General features: G+C 44.6%; 1 protein-coding gene across 4 annotated transcripts in view; it reads left to right on the top strand.

The window, feature by feature from the left end:
- Ube2d1 (ubiquitin-conjugating enzyme E2D 1) overlaps positions 1-909 on the top strand; it is a 30,405-nt gene extending 29,496 nt beyond the window's left edge. For all 4 annotated transcript variants that reach the window (XM_030245013.1, NM_145420.2, XM_006513479.2 and 1 more), the window contains one exon: positions 15-909. In XM_030245013.1, coding sequence (XP_030100873.1) covers positions 15-60 — 46 coding nt within the window. In that variant the 3' untranslated portion in view covers positions 61-909. The remainder of the gene's footprint in view (positions 1-14) is intronic.
- The last annotated feature ends 15,722 nt before the right edge of the window (positions 910-16,631 follow it).

Genomic DNA, 16,631 nt, shown 5'->3' with positions numbered 1-16,631 from the left:
TTGTATGTCTACAGATACAACAGGCACGCAAGAGAATGGACTCAGAAATATGCAATGTAAAGTTTCAAACACTTTCACTTACGCCAGAGTACTGTAAAATCTATGTCTTTTCCAGCGTTAGCATTAAGCCGGGCGCCGTTTGCCGTGTCCTTCGTTCCACGAGCCCTTTGGTTTTTACTCATTTTAAGTGTGTTTCTGAAGCAAGACAAAACAAACTTCCAAGAATACCCTGGAAACTCTGCTGAGAGCATTTAGTATTCTGTGCTCATTGAAGAGGACCTTTCTTTCGGTTTCCGAGACACTTGGACCCCCTGCATCTCCAGCAAGATCTGTGACGTGACTGAGAAAGCAACCAGACGCTTTTCTTTCTCTGAAACGAGACGTTTTTCACCCGAGAAACATTGTATGTGCCGTCCAAGATGTCGTCACTTTTATACATCTGGATTCAGATCTCATTCTTCGTTAGCTCACTTTATAATTTGTATTTTTTTACTGTATAGACTAAATATATTCTATGTCAACTCCTGACTCCTCCTCCCCACCCCCATCCCCCGTGAACAGTATTGAAGCTCCCAACAGCTGATGATGAATTAACTGCCCCCGCCCCTTGTCTTAGCATATTCTGTGGGTTGAATGCGTATTTCTTAAACCGGAACTGATCTGCACACTGTATTTCTCAGTATACTGATTAGAATGGAGAAACACTTGTTTGGGTTTTATTGTACTTGACTTAACTTTATTGCAATGTGAATTAATTGCACTGTTAGGTAGGAAGGTGTGTGACTTTTTTTTGTTGTTGCTCTTCACCTTTGACCTTTTTTTTTTTCTGTATAGGCAATATTATATTGACACCTTTTACAGATCTGACTGTAGCCTTTTCCATATAAATAAAATGCTTTTTCTACTATTCGTCTTGACTACTTAATGCAAAAAAATCAAAACTGCTTGATCTATTCTTCAGGATTGAAACTCCAAATAACTTGGCATGAAAACTGTCTGGAAGATGTGGGCTCATTTTTGTTGTTTTGTTTTGTTTTCCATTAAAAAGAAATGTTTTCACTTATTTAGTTGGTGGTGAAGATCAGAGGACAACTTGTAGGAGCCAGTAGTCTCTTTCCACCAGCTGGTTCCTTGAGATCCAACTCAGGGCTCGTCAGCCTTGGCAGCAAGCAACCCCTGACCACCTCACCTCTGACCTTGGCGTTTCTCCTAAGCACTAATTGCCTTTCATATAGATGTCACAGCAGCAGGTCAGCATCCTCTTTATCAGACTGTCTGCTGTGAGCTCGTTTGCTTCAGTCCCTCATTGGAGATGAGAGTTTAGACGCTGGGGTTTGTCCACACCCAAGATGGATTACATGTAAGTGCCCTGAGAGGCGTGTGAGCTTGTATTCCCTACCCTAAGGAACAGTTCTGATCTGAAGAACCACGAGCTTGGCTTGTGACAATGACTCTCTGTATGGCTGCTATGACACCACTCCATGTTTTAAAGCCTAGAATCTCTAAAATAGAATTTTCATGCCATGACAATATGAAAAGCATCTATCTGTCTTTACTACGTGTTTTCAACCTTTTTTTTTTAAAGGGGCTTCCACTTTTATAAATTGCCAGCTAAAAAATGAATTTAAATAAGCAGGTTATATTTCTAGGCTTTTAAAGAAACCTAATGTTTGAGGTTGGTGAACACACGTTTTGTTAAGGTCCCCGGGTGCATCAGATTTGAGCGTCAGTGGTCTTGATTAGCACCGTAGCTATGTAAATGATTAATGTCTGATGGGTGTCCTTGGTAGCAAAAGATTTAACTCCATTGTTATTTTATCAAGACTTGCTATTATTGAAGCCGAGGCTGTCCTCTTAGGAAATATATCTTCGTGAGTGACTGTAAAATAATGAAATGAATTGTGAAATGAATGTGTAAGGGAACACAGGCTTTGAGAAATAGAGATATTAATGCCATCTCATGAACAAAACACATGTTACTATCCATTCCATATAAGCTACATGTTTCCTGAGGTTGTGTCCTCTCATATTTAGATAATATTTAGTGCAGTTTGAAAGTAAGAGATTTGTTTTATCTTTCATTTTAAAGAGTTCTTTTCCACCGAGTATGGTAGTACTTATCTTTAATGTCAGCATTTAGGAGGCAGAGACAGGAGGATATCTGAGCCCAAGCCCAGCCTAATCTACCTAGTAAGTTCTAGGCCAACCAGGGCTATAGTGTAAGAAGAGATCATGTCCCCAAAACAAATAATTTTTTTTTCATTTCTATGGTATTTATTTTTGGAAGTATCTTTATGTTTTCTTTTTAAAGTTTTTTAAAATTTGTGTGTGTGTGTGTGTGTGTGTGTGTGTGTGTGTGTGTGTCTAGAGACCTGGACTCTAGTCCTCTGCCAGAGCAGCCAGAATCTTAGCCACTGAACATCTCTCCAGCCCTTCTCTGGTTTTTCTTACTAAAGCTTGAAACTTGCTTTAACTCCTGTTTGTCTTTGCTTACATCCTGACTCCTCCAGGCAGAGCACGTTTTTACTAGCTAAAATAAACTTACTTTCTGGGGAAGCATAGACCATGTCACCATATGGGTCTGTCATTCTTGCTTAATACTAACACAGAATGTAGATTAAATTTTACAGCTACATTCTCAGGGGCCCAGTGAATAAAGATGCTCACCGTGAAGCCTGATTACTCGAGTTACATCCGTAAAACCCACAGAGTAGAAAGAAAAAGCCAACTCCTACAAATTGTCCTTTGGGGTCCCCCAAACCCTAAAATAAATATAAAATGTTACAAAGCATTATTCCACTTGGTTTTTCATAAATTAAACATAGGGCTGGTGAGATGGCTCAGTGGGTAAGAGCACCCGACTGCTCTTCCGAAGGTCCGAAGTTCAAATCCCAGCAACCACATGGTGGCTTACAACCATCCGTAACGAGATCTGACGCCCTCTTCTGGAGTGTCTGAAGACAGCTACAGTGTACTTACATATAATAAATAAATAAATCTTTAAAAAAAAAATAAATAAATTAAACATAGATTTCATACTGTGAATCCAATAGAGTCTTAGGGAGTCTCTGTATTCGAAGTCAGGATGTTTCCAGGTAGTTGGGAGTCTGCAAGGTGGACCTGTAGGTATTTGTAAATGCCACATACAGAAAGCAGTGTCACCTCCTCTCTGTCCCCAGCTGTCTCGTCAGCCTGTGGTTCCTGGAAGACCAGCCTCACTCACGTGCTTGGGTAAGCTGTGTATAACTAGCTGGTTTGCTTCATGTCCTCTTTGCAATCCTACCACTAGGCTGGACTTAAGCATCTGCTTATTAACCTCAAAAGACCCAAAGCACACAGACAAAACGTGAGAGCTCACTCATGCCCAAGCATGGCCTTGAACTTTGGGTCCTTTTGCCTCTACCTCCTTTCTAAGTACCAGGATCACAGGATTATGTGGTGTGTGCGGTAGAACTCATGGCTTTGTGGATGCAGGTAAGCATCCTACTACAGAGTCACACTTCGAGCACTTCTGTTTATTTTGCCACAATACAGAATTCCGACATGGTGGACGAGTGTTTTCGTACAAGGCTATAGATTCCTATCCTTATTTCTGCTTAACTCGTTTTGTTTGTTTGTTTGTTTGGTTGGTTGGTTGTTTGTTTGTTTGGTTGGTTTGGTTTTAAGACGGAAAGATTAGGAGATTAATTTCCTTCCCAGATTAAAAGAGAGTTTGCCTGGGAAGTGTTTTATGTGTCTGTTTACTGATCGTCCGTTTGGACTGGGCTCCGTTTCTAGTCCAGTTGATGATGTTTGAAAATTTGATCTCCTGTCGGGTCACAGTACTCTTACACTGTTACACTTCTAGGAGCAGCCCTGGGCTTTGAGCCTAGGGCCTCTTGCATACTTGGCAGGTGACTATGGCTGAGCAACCCTGGCCTTTTATAGTTCTATTCTGGTTCTTCAGCTGAATTTTATAAATGAGGCAGCTGGTAGAAATGATTTTATTTATTAAAACACTATCTGCAGATAACCACTCATTCTGCAGAGGGATGTGAGACCTTGTCTGTTTTATTCAAATCACATTTATTTATTTATGTGTGCATCTTTCCATTCACACCAATGTGCATGTAGATCAAAGAACAACATGAGGGAATCTGTTCCCTCCTCCACCACGTGGACGTGGGTCCTCGGGGATTGAACACAGACTTGTTCTAGACCCCTGTCCCCCGCTCAGCCACCTCACCATCCCTCTGAGCTCTTTATAAGAAGCTTGTGGCTGACGATCCTTCAATGAATTTTGGTAGTAACGATGATTGAGAATTTGGATGGAGCCGAGGGTTGAATGGTAGAAAGAACACCTAATGCATTAATATTTTCTTCCAAAGATTTGTTTTTATTGTCTCTTAATTATGTGTACATGTGTGACGGTGGACATGCAAATGCAGGTGCCCAGAGGCCAGGAGACAGTGACAGGTCCCCTGGAGCTGGAGTTACAGGTAAGTGTGAGCTGCCCTACCTGGGTGTTGGGACCTGAATTCTGGAAAAGCAGAAAGCACTCTTAACTGCTGAGCCGTCTCTCCAGCCCTATCCAATAAATATCTCAATATTTTCATATCTTTTGTATCATTTATATTTTGTTCCATTTAAATTTGTTTTACCTGATCCTCTTGCATAAGAGTGTGCTTTTTGGACTGTGAGCTGAATTGTCCTAACAGGAAGAAAAAGAATATCTAGAAAATATCAGTACTGGATGTTTCATAAGACCAAATTTATTTTAAAGCTGACTTCAGTTTTAAACTATTGGGTCCTGCTGTCCGAGAGGGTCCACGAGCCTCTCTCAGTCCCTCCAGAAGCTTGTCTGGGTGACCATGTGATTGCAGCTGCCACTTCTGAAATCCAGCGGTCCCCTTTCCACAGAATTTACTTACTGGGAGAAGCTTCTACCGTGTCTCAAGCTGAGGGCACCACACATGACTGGCGCAATGAAGCCGGGTTTTGGGCAACTTCTGACAGAAGCCCCTGTGAGAGATGGAGAGTGGAAAGCAGAGCGGTTGTTGACATACAATGGTCCTTTCAATTGCTCTGCCATCTCTGCTGACCTCCTGCACGATGCTCCCCGTTCCTCCCAAGCTGAACGCATCCGACTCCTCCGTGGCTGCTACTTCGGTCAGTCAGTCCTTCTCGCGTCTTTCTGTCCTCTGCGGCACCCCATGCCCTCGCACATGCTGTGACTTGCGGCTTTCCCTTTTCTAGGGCCCACCCCACGCTTTCTGCACTCAACAACAGCCGTTCCAAAGTCACCTACTTTCGGAAGCCATCTCCTGCTCTCCCGGGCAAACTGAAACAGATGGGCCGGGCCTTAGTCATCTTGGTATTTTTAGAACTTACCACAGTGTCCAACATAGACCAGCCTGTCTTAGAAACTGAGAACACTTTTAATTATTACAAAAAAATAATGTGTTAATATTACATTTTAGAAAAAAGCCCAACTAGTATATGTAGTAGAAATAAAGACAGTCTACTTGCTCCTGCCGTAAATACTTAGAGTCACCAGTACCTCGAGTATTTAATATTCTATACTTTTTATTTTTAAATTTTCTTTTACTTTTTGAGATTATAATTCTCCTTTTCCTCTCCTTTTCTTCCAAACTCCCTTATATCCCTCCTTCCTCTCTATTTTCCATTAGAGAAATACAAACACATACAAACACGTACATACACACATACAGGCACACATATATCCACATACATACACATACATACATACATACATATACATACATACACATATACACACACATATGTACATACATCTATACATATACACATATACATACATACACATATAAATACACACATATGTACATATATCTATACATACACGCATATGTACATACATATGCATGAATACATACACACATATATACATACCTATTCTTAAATCCGAAAGTACAACCTGCTCAATTGGTATAATGTTACTTCTGCCTGTACTCTTTCTTCTCTTTCTTAATGTATGGGCACCCATGAATGTGTTTTGTTTTCTTAAGCCAGCCTTATTAAGGAAATAATGAACATTAAGAGTTTAGATAAAAATGCCCTCAAAGTCGTATAGAGTGTTTCTGGAAAATGAAAAGCAAGGACGGGAAGGGAATCTGTGGCTCTGTGAAGTTGGCTCACAAGCATACGGTCCTGTTTGGATCCCTGGCAGCCTTGTCTTACTTATCCCAGTGCTGAGGAGGTGGAGACAGGAAGATTCCCAGGGCTTGCTGGGTAGCCAGTCCAGCCAAAGTTGGTAGACTCCAAGTTCAGCAAGAGACGTTTGCTTAAAAATGTATGGTGGATGTTGAGGAAGACATCTGACATCACCATCTCATCTCTGCACACACACACACACACACACACACACACACACACACTAAGCCTATAACCTCATGGATTTGCTTATATCACAAATGCATTGCATATAATATAAATTGAAATCAACAAACTATACTTTTTGTTTAACAGATGCTGACACGAATGATAGTCCTGGCAGGTATGGCTCTCTGAATACAGTAGGAGAAACCAAATCCAGCACCTTGCAGGCTTCGTGAAACCTTTATGGAGTGTTCTGTAAAGTGCTTGGGCACAGGATGAGCAATACATCCTCAGCATTGGCATCCACGAGGCACTTGCCAGAACACAAGGGCAGACAGACACAGAGGCTCGGTTAGCTTATTAATAGCATTATTACATCAATGTAACCATTATGGATTTCTCCCCATCTTTAAGTCAGCGTGCAGGAATTTTCTGTACTACGAAGCCCTGTCCTGTATATTTACATAAGTGCTCATCTTTTATGCTTCTCCAGTCTCCTGCAGACACAGACAATTGACTTCAAGATAGAAAAAGCTGTTACGTGTGCTATTTTTATTTTCAGCTGATGTAGAAAGAGCTGATTGCATTAATCTTAAGTTTCCTATCCAGTGAGTTTTGGAGATTGCACACTCCTGTCATCCACCCATTATAAGGCTTGGGACATGCTAGGTGGTGCCACACACCTTTAATCCCAGCGCTTGGGAGTCAGAGGCAGGTAGATCTCTGAGTTCGAGGACAAGCCTGGTTTACAGAGCAAGTTCCAGGACGGCCAGTGCTACACAGAGTAAACCCTGTCTCAGAAAAAAAAAAACAAACAAAACAAAAAGACTTTGGAGAAGTGGTTTAGGTACCATGGAGCTGACTTCTTCCATCTTGGTCTATCTGTGAGGCAACCATTAGTCTGATTTCATTCACTCTACATTAGTTTTACATAAGTGGAATTGAGTATCATGTTTTCCTATGTGTCTGGCATCTTTTGCTCAGGCATGGTCGAGACTCTTCTGTGGATAGTGTGTCTAGTTGTTCATTTCCTTTCTGTCACTCATCAGTATTTCATTGAATTGGCACACTTAATTTGTTTAGTTCTTCTCCCATAAATGCATAATTAGATTGTGTCTGGGTTTTACCATTTGAAGAAAGATTTGACTTTATGTGTATAAGTATTCTGCCTGAACGAATGTTAAGTGCACTGCTCAAATGCTTGATGCCCACCAACGTCAGAAGGGGGCATTGGATCCCCAAGAATGAGTTACAGATGTGGGTGCTGGAAACCAAACCTGAGTCCTCTGCAAGAGTAGTATGTGCTCTTAACCACAGAGCCACTCTTCCAGCCCTGTTGTGGTAAATCTCCAACCCAAATAAGCCTGGGCAATGAAAACCCAACTCAATTAATATGAATACAGGCTGTGTGCCTAGATTGGGCAGATCTACCGCTACATTACCATCTTCCCCATATAAGAGGCCACTTAGAACTTGCGGTTTCTCCAGGCCAGGGGCTTCTCTCCACTTTCCTTCTTCCTCCGTCCTCTCTCTCTCTCTCAATCTCTCTCTCTCTCTCTCTCTCCCTCTCTTCCAAAACCTTCAGCTCCTCCTTCCCCTCTTTCTCTGACCAATCACAGGCCCTAGCCTTTATTTATAAACTAAGGTGGGAAGCAGGTTTACAGGAAATCACCTGAGTGCTGACTCATTCCTTGTTCGCAACCCCTTACAGAAGCACAGAATTAACATCAAATATGATTAGCTATCCATAACACAGCCCCAGTTGTTTCTGGTTTTTATACTTTAGGGAAAATCTCTCTCCTTTATTTATTTATTTATTTATTTATTTATTTATTTATTTGTTTGTTTGTTTGTTTGTTTGTTTAATGTATATGAGTACAATTATAGCTGTCTTCAGACACCAGAAGAGAGCATCAGATCCCATTACAGATGGTTGTGAGCCACCATGTGATTGCTGGAAATTGAATTCAGGACCTCTGGAAGAGCAGTCAGTGCTCTTAAATGCTGAGCCATCTCTCCAGCCCAGGAATAAATCTCTTAATACTGTCAAAAAGACAGCAAAGGTGTGTTTATTTTTAAATGCACTGTAGGAATGACACTAGAGTAATCTGATGTCCCTGTAGTAATTAAGGCTGCTTGCAGATTTTGTTGTCTTTGGGATGTTTCAGAAACTAAGTAGACTAGGTAGGAACTGGTAGCTGGTAACATAAAAAGCTCTTCCCTCTGATCTCTATTTCCTTTCTCTTTCCTCCTTTTGAACCGTGGTTCTCACCTGTGGGTTGCAACCTGTTTGTGGAGTCAAATGACCCTTTCACAGAGGTCACCAAAGGCCATCAGAAAACTCAAATGCTTACATCACAGTTCCTAACCCGGAGGGGGATTGGGGGGAGTTGTTGAAGCGTCAGGAAGGGTGGGGACCACTGCTTTTGCATAATGATTTTACTGTCAGCTTCAGCAGCGTGAAATCAGACTGTGGGAGAATGAAACGGAACGGTTAAAAAGGAAATGACACATGTCGCTTTTTGTATGTGTGATTTATTGTACTCTTGATTTAATAATAATAATTTTTTTCCAGACCACTACAGTGAGATGTTACACTTTGGAAAAAAGAGTGTTGTGTGTGTATGTGTACATGTGTGCACCTTTACAGGCAGGTGCACATTAAGAGGGGTATGTGTGTATGTATTTAAATTTATTTATCTGTCTGTCTCTGTTTGTGTCTCTATCTCCCTGTCTCTCTTTCCCCCTCCTCCCCACCTCTCTCTCTTTCTCTCTCTCTCTCTCTCTCTTTCTCTCTCTCTCTCTCTTTCTCTCTCTCTCTCTGTGTGTGTGTGTGTGTGTGTGTGTGTGTGTGTGTAAGCCAGAAGTCCACCACAGATATCACTTCTCAGAAGCCATCCACCCACCTGCCCACCTCACCCCCTCCCTTTTTTGTGGAACCAACTAGACTGAGATTGACCAACTAGACTGGGCAGGTTGGTGAGCAATACCAGCCATGCCCCTGTCTTTGCTCCCCAGTGTTGAGACTCTCAGTGAATCACATCTGATCATCACATGTATGGGTTCTGGGTACTGAGTTGATGTCCTCATGCTTGTGCATGAGCACTTTGTCACCTCAGCCCCAGCTGTTACAGGTACAGCTTTCCTGTGAGCAATCCTGTCCCCCATCCGCAACCAGAGGATGACAGTTTCTACCCCACTGCTGCTCAATAAATGAGCTTTGCAAGCAGTGTTCAAGAGTATATTGTATTTCCAGAAATATGTCTTACTTTCTTTCTTTCTTTTTTTTCTTTTGGTTTTTCGAGACAGGGTTTCTCTGTGCAACCCTGGCTGTCCTGGAACTCACTTTGTAGACCAGGCTGGCCTCGAACTCAGAAATCTTCAAAAATCTTCCTGCCTCTGCCTCCCAAGTGCTGCGATTAAAGGTGTGCGCCACCACACCCAGCTCAAAATATGTCTTTCTTTAAGTTGGGAGAAGCATCTGTTAATTGTGTTAAATCTATTGGGTTGAAATTCATGTTGGACTCATTACATTAGTAGATAGTCCTGTGCTATGTGAGCTCACTGAGAATCTCTTCTGGGAGCCAGGATTGCACATATGCGAACCCCTGCTTTGTCAGACCCAAGCTTGTTTGTCTCAAAAGGTCCCCTTGTTTGTGGATGAGTGCACCCTTCCCACCGGCTCTGTGACAGAGACAATACAGCAAACAGCTGAAGAGTAAAAACATTGCATCCTTGAAAGCAGATAGAAACTATTCTATTTCTAATAGATGTACTGTTGTTTGTCCCACAAAAGTGCCTGCAGTGGGAAAGAGAAGCCAGAAGTTCAGCCACGGAGTCAAAGCTGACCACTGGGAGCTCCAGCTGACTCCGACTTCCAAGGCTTCTGCCTAACGTTCTCAGTACCTGATTTTGGTGATGTTCTTATTCTGTGTTGCTATCTGTTTGTCTACTGGGAAGTTCCACCAAGAAGATACTCTGCTCTGCCCAGACTCCCAATGTGTGAGCATGATAAACGGATAGATAGATATATGGACTGATGGATGGATAGATGGTCAGCTGATGAGTTAGGTAGATAGAAGATGGATGGATGGATGGATGGATGGATGGATGGATGGATGGCTAAATGGATGTGAAAGATTAGCATCTTCCCAATTGTTCAAAATAAAACCTTGGCCCAGTAGGGAATGCTGGTTTCTCTTGAAAGTATCACTTTAGTAGATTGACATGTGTTATGTGAGCCCACTGAGAATGTTTGGGGATTAGTGGGACGTCCTCAGGTTGTCTCTGCTGGGTGTTTGTGAGGCCCCCCCTCACCCCTTTTGATGATGTCACTTTTCTGAGGCTATTTCTCCTTTTATTGTGACTTTGTGCTCTACTCTTGATTCTCTATTGGGAGCTGCTGGCTTTTGTACTCTGTCTCACACCCTCTTGCTCTCCCAGGGTTTATCTCCCACTGTGGCTAAGGCATGTCCCCATCAACAGAAACAAGACTCTCTTCTGTTTTAGGAATATCTCATTTTTCCGTGAAGACTATCCATGCCCCTCACTCCATTATTCAGCATGGAACGATCCATGCCTGTGGCTACTGATGTTAACCACCAGTGCTGCGTTATGCATTAGCTCTGTGCAAGGAGCAGTTAAGCCAAACCCAAATCATCACGTTCATATACACAGCCCCAAAGTGTACTTCCCACGTCTACACAGAACCGCTCTTTGCGTGCAGAGCCGCCCCGCGTGGAGGTAAGGTAGAGATTGCTTACTTTCTAGCTGTTTTCATGGATGCAATGCTTATTATACTCTTTGGCTGCTGGTTGTACTTTGCTCTCTGTCACAGAGGGAGGGGTGCAGCCCATCCCCAGAAAACGGGGTTTGAGGGACAGCTGGAGACAAACATGTTTGGGTCTGAAAAGGCAGGGGTGTCTGTATGTGCGACTCTGGGTCCCGGAATACATTCTCACTGAGCTCACCCAGCACTTGGCAATCGACGAAAATGATACTTTTAACAGGAACCACAGGGCCAAGTTTTTATTTTAAACAATTGGGCAGATGCTCATCTTTTCACATCCATGTATCCATCCCTTCATCTGTCTGTTCGTCCGTCTGTCCATCCACCTGTCTGCCTGTCTGTCCATCCATCTGACTGCCTGTCCATTGGTCCACTGTAGGACCGTGAGAGGCAGCCTGGTTTCTGGTCAAGCACAGGCTTGAAACCCCAGTGACCCTGCAGGAATGGTAGGCATTTTGCCATGCTCCCACACACTAGGCTCCTGACTCGAGGCTGCAGTCCTCCAGAGATTTGTGGCCATTGGTCATGTAAGGGCAATGCCCCAAGCCTCTCCACAGGTAGAGGACATGACCACAGGTCACAGGCCTCAAGACTTCTATTTTAATGAGGTACCTAAAGGCCTGGAGGCTTAGCCAATAAACTCCCCTTCTGAGACAATCCTCCCTGCAAAAGGTATTTAACCTCAGGCCCGCCCTGAGAAACTGGGGTATGGTTTAATTCATCTACTTTCTGCCATGACAATAAATGTCTTAAAACCATGGATTGCCTCTTTTCATCGGGATCTGCTATTTCATGGAATAGGCCTTCACCTAAAGAGCTGTGTCTAATCTCCCGCAGAAGGCCTCTCTCTCAGCGACCCCAGCCACAGCCTCCACCAAGCCAGCTAGGTGCAGACAAACCAAGGATTCTATTCCTGCAGGACCCAGCCAGAGCTCTCCCCTCTTTTCCTACTCAGCCTGGACTAGTCCAGCCCGCAGCTCCCGCTCCATTCTCAACTCTTCTGCAGCATCCAGCTGTGTCTGGGTGCCCAAGAGCATGAGAATCAGACGGCCCTTGCCTCCCAGTAGGCCTGGAGACCCCCGAGCCAGTTCCAGCAGTCTCTGGGTCCAGCAGTCAAAACTCCACCAGTCCCGCCTCCACCAGTGGCCAGAGCCCTGTAGCAGAGTGGATGCGGGACACCAATAACCCTACAGTCCATCCATCCATCCATCCATCCATCCATCCATCCATCCATATATGTATGTATGCATGTATGTATCTTCCATCTACCCAAATCATCAGCTGGCCATCCACCCATTCATCTGTCCACATGTCTGTTTAACTACCACACTCACACCTATTACAAAAAGGGGATTGGTTAAAGAGGCTTACCTCATAGGGATGAGTAGTTCAACAACAACGGCCCTCTGCATGACAGCAGTTGGCAGCGTCTCAGTTCGTGACACTGGGATGTTCAGCCGACCCAATCTGGTGCTGCAGGTCTGGTTGACTCCTGGAGAACTGTCAGCCATCAGTCCACACTGGAAAGCCAAGAAGCTGTGTTCCGATGTCCGTGAAGGATGTTAAAAGGTGGCAGCGACAGCCACAATGGTCCACACTCAGGAAATGAAAGAAGGCCAGCAAGACTTTCCCCCCTGGGTTCTCTTTGTGTCTGGGCTGCTTGTTGGAAGGTGCTGCCCACTCTAAGGCTCTCTGCCTCAGTTAATCCTTACTAGAGACACACTCCCACTCGTGTCCAGAAGCATGTACAAATCATGTGGGTGTGCACAAGTGTGCCTGTGTGTGGCCAGACGACAATGTTGGATGTCTTCCTCAATGTCCACCTCATTTGTATCTCTCTCACATTGAGCCTGGAGCTCATTACTTTGGCTGGACTGGCTGGCCAGCAAGCCACGGGGATTTCTGCTTCCACCTCCCCAGCTCTGGGGTTATATGATCATGTTGCCATGACTGGTTTTTTTCACCTAGGGATGCTAGGGATCCAATCAGGTCCCTCATGCTTGTGAGGTAGGTGCTTTGTTGGAAACTAAAAAGGGGGGGGCAGGGGAAGAGGGGGAAGGGGAAGACCCACACCCCGCCAGAGTTCCACCTATTCTCTGGTCAGTCAGGTGTGGGAAGGCTGCTATCTACCTTCCACGCATCCCCGGGTGGGCATCTAAGTCCTCTGACCTACTCTTCGGTGGGTGGCAAAGGGGCAGCCCTACCTGGGAGCACCAGAGCTACTTTGCTAAAGCCACCAGGGTTATGGGAGAGAGGGATGAGGGAAGAGAGGTTCCCAACACCGGTGAGAGTGAGTGCAGCGGATCTTGACTGGAGCAGAGACTCTCTATGGTTTTTAAGCTTTATTATAGAAAGGCAGGGGTGAAGAGAGAAGGTAGAAAGAGAGGTGGTGGGGGGTTAGGCTAGAGAGAAAGAGAGAGTAAGAGGGAGAGAGGAGAGGAGAAGACAGAGAGGAGAGAAGACAAAGAGAGAGGAGAGAGGGGGTGAGAGTGAGGGGTAAGAGATAAGAGAGTGAGAAGTAAGAGAGCAAGCAGGGGCTGAACAGCCGTTTTTATGGTCTTTACTGTTGTTGGGTAGCTGGGGGAGGAGTTTAGCCTGAAGGTCAGAAGCTTGGGTCATTGTCTATGTGACTTCTAGCCATGCTTCTCTTGTGGGTGCTGTGGGGGGCGGTAACTTAGGCAGGAGCCAGAGTTCCAGGAGCATGAGGGAACACCTACCATGTCATGAAGGTGAATTATTACCTTTTGGGGTTCAGACCTCAGCTCACCTGGAGAGCATCCTGTCTGTGCAGAGTCCCATTCCCCACAGTGCTTACTGAGCCATCTCCATAACTCCATGGACTCACTTTCTGGTCCTTCTTTTCTATTTCTACAAAGACAGATCTCTAATTTAATGAGGTACCTAAAGGCCTGGAGGCTTAGCCAATAAACTCCCCTTCCGAGACAATCCTCCCTGCAAAAGGTATTTAACCTCAGGCCCGCCCTGAGAAACTGAGTGCATTTTTTACCACTTGGGAATAAGTGATTTTCCAGGATGTTTCTGGCTATAACATCAATGAGGATGTATACTGGAAGGTAGATCCACCCGACCTCAGCAGCATCCATCCATCCTCCTCCTCATCTGTCCCTCCTCAGCAGCATCCACCCCTCATTATCATCATCATCCATCCATTCTCCTTAGCAGCATCCAACCCTCCTCAGCAGCACCCATCCCTCCTCAGCAGCATCCATCTCTCCTCAGTATCATCCATCCCTCCTCAGCAGCACCCATCCCTCCTCAGCAGCATCCATCTCTCCTCAGCAGCACCCATTCCTCATCATCATCCATCCCTCCTCAGCAGCATCCATCCACATCATCATCATCCATCCATCTTCCTTAGCATCATCCATCTCCTCAGTATCATCCATCCCTCCTCAGTATCATCCATCCCTCCTCAGCAGCACCCATCCCTCATCATCATCCATCCATCCCTCATCATCATCCATCCATCACTCCTCAGCAGCATCCATCTCTCCTCAGCAGCACCCATCCCTCATCATCATCCATCCATCCCTCCTCAGCAGCATCCATCCCTCCTCAGCAGCATCCATCACTCCTCAGCAGCATCCATCTCTCCTCAGTATCATCCATCCCTCCTCAGCAGCATCCATCTCTCCTCAGCAGCACCATCCCTCATCATCATCCATCCATCCCTCCTCAGCAGCATCCATCCCTCCTCAGCAGCATCCATCCCTCCTCAGCAGCATCCATCACTCCTCAGCAGCACCCATCTCTCCTCAGTATCATCCATCCCTCTTCAGCATCATCCATCCCTCCTCAGCAGCATCCATCTCTCCTCAGCAGCACCCATCCCTCATCATCATCCACCCATCCCTCCTCAGCAGCATCCATCCCTCCTCAGCAGCACCCATTCCTCCTCAGCAGCACCCATTCCTCATCATCATCCATCCATCCTCCTCAGCAGCATCCATCCCTCCTCAGCAGCACCCATTCCTCATCATCATCCATCTATCCTCCTCAGCAGCATCCATCCCTCCTCAGCAGCATCCATCCCTCCTCAGCAGCATCCATCCCTCCTCAGCTGCATCCATCCCTCCTCAGCAGCATCCATCCCTCCTCAGTTGCATCCATCCCTCCTCAGCTGCATCTATCCCTCCTCAGCAGCACCCATCCCTCCTCAGCAGCATTCCTCCTCAGCTGCATCTATCCCTCCTCAGCAGCATCCATCCCTCCTCAGCAGCATTCCTCCTCAGCAGTGGGTTATCGAGTGGCGTATCAATAAGGAGATTCTACAATGAACAGGAATTTATTGACTTGGATGAGGGAAGTAGGAAACATCAATAGAGTGCAAAAACCATTACTTTTGTTCACAGAATTTTAAAACTTGGGTTTCAGTAAGACATCATGGTAGAGATGTCCTAAGGCAACGACTCTAAAAGGATTGTGATCCGTATTAAAATACAGGGACCATGCAGCATTGGCACTCAGTGGGGTCTGGAGATGAAATGAGAGATCTGGGTTACATAGAATACATAAGCCATGAGGCTATGACAGACAGAATTATGGGCATAGAGGACAGAATCTGGGGAAAGGCTGTGTTGTGCTAAGCTTTATTTATTTATTTATTTATTTATTTATTTACTTACTTATTTATTTATTTAGTAGCTGCAAATGCAGACAGTTAAAGAATGCATCTACAATAAAAACATTACAAGGATATATTCTACTTGATTTATAATGGCAAATTATTTTAGAAATCTCTCGACAGGGGGTTAAGGAGAAATTATGTCTTATGCAGACTTCCATTTTAGGAAGACGCTATAATTTCTAATTGCTCGGTGCCTGGACTTACAGGAAAATGTGTTTTTACATCTGTTTGGATACACTCCAAGGGCAAACCAAACACAAAGGATCTTGTTGCTGTTGTGACAGGAGGTTTGAAAGGACGAGCTGGAAGTCCCCTTTACCCTCAAGAGAGAATGAAATGAAACCGGAAGTGATGGTAAACTGGGCTTAGAAGGAGTGGGTTTAGAGGAGTGGGTGTGGTCCTCTGTCTCTTGAAGGAGACAATGTTTTAAAGCTGCAGAAAGGAAGTAGACTCTCAGCTCAGTGTTACACTAGTAAGATTTTGCTTTCTTTTCAGAAAAAAAAAAAAGTACAGGTAGGCAGCAGAAGAGGCTGTTGTTGTTAGGTATATTCTCACCATGCTAACTCTGGCCGACCTGGAACTTGTATATAGAGCAAACTCTCAATCACAGATCTCTACCCACTTCTTACCTCCAGAGTGATTGGAGTGAAAGCATTCACCTCTGAGCCTGATGGATGACATAGTTATTTTTAAATGTTATTTATTTATTTTACCTTTGAAACAAAGTCTCTAGCCTGACTGACCTGGAATTTACTTTGTAGGCAAGGATAACCCTGCACTTGTGGTCCTGCCTCAGCTTCCCAAGTTCTGGAACTAGAGGCTTAAGACACCATGCCTGCTCTATGTGAGGATCCT

The sequence above is a fragment of the Mus musculus genome, chromosome 10 (genome assembly GCF_000001635.26).
Source record: "Mus musculus strain C57BL/6J chromosome 10, GRCm38.p6 C57BL/6J".
Lineage (NCBI taxonomy): Eukaryota > Metazoa > Chordata > Mammalia > Rodentia > Muridae > Mus > Mus musculus.
This window is presented reverse-complemented; position numbering and strand designations above follow the sequence as displayed.